This window comes from Lampetra fluviatilis, chromosome 69 (assembly GCF_964198595.1).
Source record: "Lampetra fluviatilis chromosome 69, kcLamFluv1.1, whole genome shotgun sequence".
NCBI classification, from domain to species: Eukaryota; Metazoa; Chordata; class Hyperoartia; order Petromyzontiformes; family Petromyzontidae; genus Lampetra; species Lampetra fluviatilis.
In genome coordinates, this window is record NC_136343.1 from 6,098,724 (window position 1) to 6,107,538 (window position 8,815).

General features: G+C 56.2%; 2 protein-coding genes across 4 annotated transcripts in view; both read left to right on the plus strand.

The window, feature by feature from the left end:
- Nucleotides 1-5,802, plus strand: part of LOC144952658 (putative ATP-dependent RNA helicase DDX17) — a 30,870-nt gene extending 25,068 nt beyond the window's left edge. The window contains exons 12-14 of one of the 3 annotated variants that reach the window (XM_078883135.1): nt 168-416; nt 3,132-3,193; nt 5,441-5,576. In XM_078883135.1, the coding sequence (XP_078739261.1) occupies nt 168-416; nt 3,132-3,154 (272 nt within the window). In that variant the 3' untranslated portion in view covers nt 3,155-3,193; nt 5,441-5,576. Of the gene's footprint in view, nt 1-167; nt 417-3,131; nt 3,194-5,440 lie in introns of all 3 variants that reach the window. The other 2 variants (XM_078883132.1, XM_078883133.1) reach the window with 2 other exon arrangements.
- Nucleotides 5,712-8,427, plus strand: LOC144952696 (uncharacterized). Its single transcript, XM_078883175.1, has 3 exons — nt 5,712-5,789; nt 7,325-7,999; nt 8,082-8,427. The coding sequence occupies exons 1-3, from the start codon at nt 5,712-5,714 to the stop codon at nt 8,310-8,312; spliced, it is 984 nt and encodes a 327-aa protein (XP_078739301.1). The 3' UTR covers nt 8,313-8,427.
- The last annotated feature ends 388 nt before the right edge of the window (nt 8,428-8,815 follow it).

Consider the following 8,815-nt stretch of genomic DNA (forward strand, 5'->3'; position numbering starts at 1 on the left):
CCACCACCCCAATCCCTCGTTCACTTATCCACCCTCTCGCCTCCAACGCTCGCCCGCCCTCCCACCAACCCAATCCCTCGTTCACTTCTCCACCCTCTCGCCTCCAACGCTCGCCCGCCCGCCGCCTCTCCCGCGACTCCTCCTCCGCTCGCCTCGCCCCGGCGCAGACGTGGAGGACATCAAGTTCGTGATCAACTACGACTACCCCAACAGCTCCGAGGACTACGTGCACCGCATCGGGAGGACGGGGCGCAGCACTCGCAGCGGCACCGCATACACCTTCTTCACACCGGGCAACGGGCGGCAGGCCAACGACCTCGTGAGCGTCCTCCGTGAGGCGAACCAGGCCATCAACCCCAAGCTGCTGCAGCTCGCCGAGGGCGGACGCGGAGGAGGAGGCGGCATGGGAGGGCGAGGTGAGCGTGGTGGTGGTGGTGGTGGTGGTGGTGTTGTTGTGTGTGTGTGTACGTGAGTGGGTGGTGGTGGTGGTGGTGTTGTTGTGTGTGTGTGTACGTGAGTGGGTGGTGGTGTGTGTGTGTGTACGTGAGTGGGTGGTGGTGGTGTGTGTGTGTGTGTTGTGTGTGTACGTGAGTGGGTGGTGTGTGTGTGTGTACGTGAGTGGGTGGTGTGTGTGTGTGTACGTGAGTGGGTGGTGGTGTGGGTGGTGGTGTGTGTGGTGTGTACGTGAGTGGGTGGTGTTGTTGTGTGTGTGTGTTGTGTGTGTACGTGAGTGGGTGGTGTGTGTGTGTGTACGTGAGTGGGTGGTGGTGATGGTGTGTGTGTGTACGTGAGTGGGTGGTGGTGGTGTGTGTGTGTGTACGTGAGTGGGTGGTGGTGGTGTGTGTGTGTGTGTACGTGAGTGGTGGTGGTGGTGTGTGTGTGTGTGTGTACGTGAGTGGTGGTGGTGGTGTGTGTGTGTGTGTGTACGTGAGTGGGTGGTGGTGGTGTGTGTGTGTGTGTGTACGTGAGTGGGTGGTGGTGGTGTGTGTGTGTGCGTGTGTACGTGAGTGGGTGGTGGTGTGTGTGTGTACGTGGGTGGGTGGTGGTGGTGTGTGTGTGTTGTGTGTGTACGTGAGTGGGTGGTGGTGTTGTGTGTGTGTGTGTACGTGAGTGGGTGGTGTTGTTGTGTTGTGTGTGTGTACGTGAGTGGGTGGTGTTGTTGTGTTGTGTGTGTGTACGTGAGTGGGTGGTGTTGTTGTGTTGTGTGTGTGTACGTGAGTGGGTGGTGGTGTTGTTGTGTTGTGTGTGTGTACGTGAGTGGGTGGTGGTGTTGTTGTGTTGTGTGTGTGTACGTGAGTGGGTGGTGGTGTTGTTGTGTTGTGTGTGTGTACGTGAGTGGGTGGTGGTGTTGTTGTGTTGTGTGTGTGTACGTGAGTGGGTGGTGTTGTTGTGTGTGTTGTGTGTGTGTACGTGAGTGGGTGGTGTTGTTGTGTGTGTTGTGTGTGTGTACGTGAGTGGGTGGTGTTGTTGTGTGTGTTGTGTGTGTGTACGTGAGTGGGTGGTGTTGTTGTGTGTGTTGTGTGTGTGTACGTGAGTGGGTGGTGTTGTTGTGTGTGTTGTGTGTGTGTACGTGAGTGGGTGGTGTTGTTGTGTGTGTTGTGTGTGTGTACGTGAGTGGGTGGTGTTGTTGTGTGTGTTGTGTGTGTGTGTACGTGAGTGGGTGGTGTTGTTGTGTGTGTTGTGTGTGTGTGTACGTGAGTGGGTGGTGTTGTTGTGTGTGTGTGTGTGTACGTGAGTGGGTGGTGGTGTTGTGTGTGTTGTGTGTGTGTACGTGAGTGGGTGGTGGTGTTGTGTGTGTGTGTGTGTGTACGTGAGTGGGTGGTGGTGTTGTGTGTGTGTACGTGAGTGGGTGGTGGTGTTGTGTGTGTGTGTGTACGTGAGTGGGTGGTGGTGTTGTGTGTGTGTACGTGAGTGGGTGGTGGTGGTGGTGGTGTTGTTGTGTGTGTGTGTGTGTACGTGAGTGGGTGGTGGTGTGTGTGTGTGTACGTGAGTGGGTGGTGGTGGTGTGTGTGTGTGTACGTGAGTGGGTGGTGGTGGTGTGTGTGTGTGTACGTGAGTGGGTGGTGGTGTGTGTGTGTGTGTGTACGTGAGTGGTGGTGGTGGTGTGTGTGTGTGTGTACGTGAGTGGTGGTGGTGGTGTGTGTGTACGTGAGTGGGTGGTGGTGGTGTGTGTGTGTGTACGTGAGTGGGTGGTGGTGGGTGTGTGTGTGTACGTGAGTGGGTGGTGGTGTGTGTGTGTGTGTACGTGAGTGGTGGTGGTGGTGTGTGTGTACGTGGGTGGTGGTGGTGTGTGTACGTGAGTGGGTGGTGGTGGTGTGTGTGTGTGTACGTGAGTGGGTGGTGGTGGTGTGTGTGTGTGTACGTGAGTGGGTGGTGGTGGTGTGTGTGTGTTGTGTGTGTACGTGAGTGGGTGGTGGTGGTGTGTGTGTGTTGTGTGTGTACGTGAGTGGGTGGTGGTGGTGTGTGTGTGTACGTGAGTGGGTGGTGGTGTGTGTGTGTACGTGAGTGGGTGGTGGTGGTGTGTGTGTGTACGTGAGTGGGTGGTGGTGGTATGTGTGTGTACGTGAGTGGGTGGTGGTAACATCGGCAAGGTAAGGTAATTGTACCCTTTTTACCGGGGGGTAAAAAGGTAAAGGTGTCGACATGCCAAGGGGTAAGGGTAAAGGGTAGGGTAAAAGGTAGGCTCGTTGTTTTTACACTTTTACCTTGCCTGCTAAAGGGTGAAAGGTGGGGTAGAGTGATTGTATTGTGGTAAGGTAAAGGTAGGCTCGTTGCTTTTTACACTTTTACCTTGCCGAGGCCTAGGTGGTGGTGAGTGGTCCAGTGTTGCTGTGGTATTTTTACAATGTGGTACATCGGTGTTGCTATGTGGTCTATCGGTGTTGCTATGTGATACAATGTTACAATGTACAGACACCACACGCACACACCACACCACACACCACACCACAAACACCTTGCACACACACACACACACCCCCCAACCTACTTCTCTCTACCCGTGCCGGGCTTGACGTTCTGCACGGTGAGGTGGGGGGGGGGCAGGTCTGGGCGCCCATTTGTCCCGCGTCTCTCTCTCTCTCTCCGTCTCTCATCTCAACTCATCCCATGTCCCTCCCGCTCTCGTTCAGCTTATGGGACTCGCCGCTGGTAGGCGCGCACACCCCCCCCCCCACTACGCAGACAGCACAAGGTGAACCTCGGCACGCTCGCTCGCTCACACCACGGCCCGATGCACACGCCACCAGCCAGTTTGTTGTTTTGCCAGTTTTAGTTTTTGCGTGCTTTCTTTTTTCACACTTTTGTTACGTAGGCTAAGGTGTTAGTTACAAACCGCACCTCTCTCCATAACAAAGGCTCAGTGCTTTGTTATGCAGTCTACTCTTGGTCTTAAGCCTCACCTTGCCATATTAATAAAAAAGTGTGCCGTTCCTGGCCCTTCCCCCCCCCCCCCTCTCCAACCAGTATATATACGGAGTGGTAGCTCTTGTAATCTCTCATTTACTTGATACAGCTGTCGTGGCTGTGACGGTTCCACCTGAAGACGGAAGCTTGTGTTGCCTCCGAAACGTCGTGATTTTTTATTTAGTTTTATTTAACTTTTATTAATTACATTTTTTTTACCTACATGGTGACTTTACCGAAAAAACCTAAGCGTATGAATCCTTGCAGTCACGAAAGCTTCACATCTAGAACTATTTGTATCGAGGTCGTCTCTGCCCGTGGTGGTTACTGCGTGGATTTTGTCTCGATCCCCCTCCGATATATAAATGTCCACGTGATGGTGATGATGATGATGATGATTATATCGGCCACTTGTTTGAGCTCCCGTCATTTGTGATAGCCAGCGGTAACGTTCGACCACGGCTCTGGTTAAAATAAAAACTATTTTAGCGTTTCTAAATGTCACGTGCGCACGGACAACTTATTTCATCGCGTAACAATGTCTCTTGGTGCGTCTCTACCGCATCCACCTGTTTGTGTTTGGCTGTGCCCGGCGCGAACGGAGGCTATTGCTTCGACGTGCGCTATACCCCCGCCGCCGCCACCCGCTAACGCGGGCTGTTACTTGGTCACGTTGCGCATCATCGGTGCCAAAATATGAGAATAGTTTTTTCCCCTTTTTTTCTGGCGACAAAACAGTTGTGTTTCGATTCGAAGCTGTTCGTGACTGCAGGGATTCGTCTTCTTGGTTCTTTCGGTAAAGTCGTCACGTAGAAGGGAAATCATAAAATAATAAAATAAAACATAAAATTTCGATGTCAAGCTTTCGTGACTGCAGGGATTCATCTTGGTTCTTTCGGTAAAGTCGTCACGTAGAAGGGAAATAATACAAATAAAACATAGTAAAATATAATTTTCACGACGTTTCGGCCTCAACGCAAGCAGCCGTCCTCAGGCGATTAATGAATTTCATTCTTCACCTGAGGACGGCTGCTTGCGTTGTGGCCGAAACGTCGTGAGAATTTAATTTTATTATGTTTTATTATTTTATAATTTCCCTTTTATGTGACTTTACCGAAAGAACCAAGCCGAGGTACGACATCACGGGGCGGGGGACCGCCTTTGCCAGTGCCAGAATATGAGAATAGGTTTTCCCCCCCCCCCTTTTTTCTGGCGACCAAAACCGTCGCGTTAAGACGTTAAAACGGCAAATTTAAACTTTTTTTTTTACGCGGAATCGTGTCTGCGTTGACCACAATGCTTGTGCTCAGACTGCAAAAAAAAAACACTCCGATAATATGATGCAGTGGCTTTGAAACTGATTTGTTCACACTAGACTACTTTCTTTTGAGCCTAGTTTCAAACGCTGTTGGACCATGAAGCTGCCACTCTCCCTTCCGATTTTCACCGGACAATTGCTCTCATTTTCGATTGTGCGCACAGTAGCAACGTCAACCATCGCACCCCCCCCAACTCGTGTGTGGTCCAAATTGGGCCCCCTTCTCACCCTGCCACCACCCCTCCTCATTCTCTCGCCCAGTCGCACAAACTACTTGGAAGTTGTCCGCCCACCCCAATAGTTTTGACTCGCACGCCCGCCCAATCCTCTGGTGCATTCATTCACTCACCCACTCACCCGCTTGTCCACCACCACACTCTCGTCCACACGCTCGTCCGCCCACCCACCCACCACACTCGTTTCCACCAACCCACTCCACTCATTTGTCCACACTCTCGCCCACTCACCCACTCGTCCACTCACCCACTCACCACATTCTTGTCCACTCGCCCACTCGCCCACTCACCCACTCACCACATTCTTGTCCACTCACCCACTCATCCACTCACACGCTCTCGTCCTCGTCCACTCACCCACTCGCCCACCCACCACACTTGCCCACTTATCCTGGTCCGTGGTTTCAAACTGTTTTCCACGCTCAACCTAAACCCTCCCTTCCCGCCTGTTCTCTCTCTCCCTCCCCCCCCCCCCCCCAAGGTTCCCGCTACGGCCGCAGCCGCTTTGACGATCGCCGTGGCGACCGCGGGGACCGGGCGGTGGGCGCGACGATCACCACCGCGGCGGAGGCGGAGACCATCGCAACGGGGGCGGGAGCCTCTCTCTGTCGGGAGCCAACGCCACCATGCCGGGCGGCGGTACCACGGCGCTCCTGGGCGCCTACGGAGCCGGCGGTGGTGGCGGTGCAGCAGCCAGCCTCCTGTCCCAACACCAGCAGCAGCAGCAGCAGTTCCTGGCGCTGCAGGGCATGATGGGTAACGCCCAGTTCCCCCCGGGGTTCCCTGCGCACGCCCTGCAAAGCATGATGGGAATTATGGGCGGCGGGGGGGCGGGAGGCAACGTTGGCGGGGGGGGCTCCGCTGGTGGTGTTGGGGGGGGGGCGGGCACGGGGTTTGCACCGATGCCCCCCAAATAGGGGGCGGAGGGGCGGGGGATGAACGCGAACACTGATTGGGTTGGGGGGGCAGGAGGGCGGGGTGGGGGGTTAGGGAATGGGGGGGGTGCAACTGGTTCTCTTGAAGGTGGACTGTGGGGGGGGATCAGGATGGGGGGGGGGGGCAGCATCTCTCCTTGAGATTGGGGGGGGGAAGAAATCTCCCCGATCGGGGGGCGGGGGGGTGTGTCACTCGCTTGGGGGCGGAGCCGAGCTTGAGGGCGGAGCCTCTCGCTTGGGGGCGGAGCCTCTTGCTTGGGGGCGGAGCCGAGCTTGAGGGCGGAGCACTCGCTTGGGGGCGGAGCCAAGCTTGAGGGCGGAGCCTGTGGGATGGAGGGGGGGGCTCTCTCAGCCCCCCCCCCCCTCAGCCCCCAGCCCCCCCCACCCTGCCTACACCGAAGGAACTTTCCAGTGAAGCTGTTGGGGGGCTGTCAGTACCTCCACCACCACCACCATGCCCGTGGTGGTGGTGGTTGTTAGAATGGCGGCGGCGGCGGCGTTGTTGTTGTTTTGTACTGTGGGGGGGATTTACGCTCTTGGGGGGTTAGCTGGGGGGGGGGGGGGGTTAGCTGGGGGGGGGGGGGGGGGTTAGCTGGGGTGGGGGGGGGTTAGCTGGGGTGGGGGGGGTTAGCTGGGGGGCTGGTGGGTTGATTTTAGCAGTAAACAAATGAACTTGATGAGTGGGGTGTGCGGTGCTTGAAGGGGGTTCGCACCGACACCACCACCACCACACTCACACACCGACTCTGTAGGGGGAGGCTTGTTGACCACACAGACTGGGGAGGGTTGACCACACTGACTCTGTAGGGTGGAGGGTTGACCACACTGACTCTAGGGGGGAGGGTTGACCACACTGACTCTGTAGGGTGGAGGGTTGACCACACTGACTCTGTAGGGTGGAGGGTTGACCACACAGACTGGGGAGGGTTGACCACACTGACTCTAGGGGGGAGGGTTGACCACACAGACTGGGGAGGGTTGACCACACTGACTCTAGGGTGGAGGGTTGACCACACAGACTGGGGAGGGTTGACCACACTGACTCTAGGGGGGAGGGTTGACCACACAGACTGGGGAGGGTTGACCACACTGACTCTAGGGTGGAGGGTTGACCACACAGACTGGGAGGGTTGACCACACTGACTCTAGGGGGGAGGGTTGACCACACAGACTGGGGAGGGTTGACCACACTGACTCTAGGGTGGAGGGTTGACCACACAGACTGGGGAGGGTTGACCACACTGACTCTAGGGGGGAGGGTTGACCACACAGACTGGGGAGGGTTGACCACACTGACTCTAGGGGGGAGGGTTGACCACACTGACTCTAGGGGGGAGGGTTGACCACACTGACTCTGTAGGGGGGGGAGGGGTGTTGACCACACCGGGAGTGCTGATGTGGCCGTCTCTCCGCTGCCGGGAGTTTGTTAGTTTTGTTATTTCATTTTATCAGGGAGGGAGGGAAGAGGCGAGTTGATAGTTACTCTCCCCTCACTCTCCCCTCACTCTCCCCACCACCAGCACCAGCACCACGTGTCCCACTCGCCACTGTCTCAAGGCACCGTTTCTCTCCTCTCTCTCTCTCATTCCACGCTCTCTCCCCTCGCTCTCCCCACCAGCACCAGCACCACCACGTGTCCCACTCGCCACTGTCTCAAGGCACCGTTTCTCTCCTCTCTCTCTCTCATTCCACGCTCTCTCCCCTCACTCTCCCCACCACCACCAGCACCACCACGTGTCCCACTCGCCACTGTCTCAAGGCACCGTTTCTCTCCTCTCTCTCTCATTCCACGTGTCCCTCTCGCCACTGTCTCAAGGCACCGTTTCTCTCCTCTCTCTCTCATTCCACGCTCTCTCCCCTCACTCTCACCACCACCACCAGCACCACCACGTGTCCCACTCGCCACTGTCTCAAGGCACCGTTTCTCTCCTCTCTCTCTCATTCCACGCTCTCTCCCCTCACTCTCCCCACCACCACCAGCACCACCACGTGTCCCACTCGCCACTGTCTCAAGGCACCGTTTCTCTCCTCTCTCTCTCATTCCACGTGTCCCTCTCGTCACTGTCTCAAGGCACCGTTTCTCTCCTCTCATTCCACTCTCCACGCTCTCCCCCCACGCTCTCCACACTCTCCACGCTCTCTCCACGCTCTCCCCTCTCGTTCCACTCTCCCCCACACTCTCCCCCACTCTCCCCCCACTCTCTCCCTTGTGCCGCTCTCTCTCCCCACGCTCTCCATGAGGCTGTGTGGGTGGGGGGCTGTCTCGCCTACACGGTGTGTGTGTGGGGGGTGGTGGTGGTGGTCGTGGTGGCTGTGGTGAAAACATTCCGCAGTTGTATTTCGATATTGGGGGGGGGGGGGGGGTTGGCAAGGCAGCTGCCCCCCCCACCCCCTTTCTCCCACCGCGTCAAATGTTAAGTTTCCCCCCCCCTCTCCTGCTGGCATAGTTGTTGTTGTTATTATTATTGATATTCTCGTTTTGGTTAACGGAGCTCGTTAGACAATAAACAGAGCTGAGCAGACGCGAACTCTCTCCTCCCCGCGTGCCGATTATTTTGTTCAAAGCTGTGCCCCCCCCACCACCACCCCCCGGAGGTGATTTCTGTGCGCAGTGAATGTGTGGAGTTGTTTGAGGTGTTTGGTTTGAGTTTGAGTGGCCGAGTGGTTGAGTTGAGGTTGAGTGTCTGAGTTGTTGAGTGGCTGAGTTGTTTATGAGGGGCTGAGTTAAGGTTGAGTGGCTGAGTTGTTGAGTGGCTGAGTTTAGTTGTTTGAGTCGCTGAGTTGAGGTTGAGTGGCTGAGTTGTTGAGTGGCTGAGTTGTTTATGAGGGGCTGAGTTAAGGTTGAGTGGCTGAGTTGTTGAGTGGCTGAGTTTAGTTGTTTGAGTCGCTGAGTTGAGGTTGAGTGTCTGGGTTGAGTAGTA

Excerpts from the sequence above, each read along its gene's own strand:
- LOC144952696 (XM_078883175.1), top strand. The coding sequence starts at position 5,712 with ATGGGTAACGCCCAGTTCCCCCCGGGGTTCCCTGCGCACGCCCTGCAA. Across the intron at positions 5,790-7,324 it reads GAATTATGGGCGGCGGGGGG|TTTTGTTATTTCATTTTATC; the intron begins GCGGGAGGCAAC and ends GGAGTTTGTTAG. Across the intron at positions 8,000-8,081 it reads CTCTCATTCCACTCTCCACG|CTCTCCCCCCACTCTCTCCC; the intron begins CTCTCCCCCCAC and ends CACTCTCCCCCA.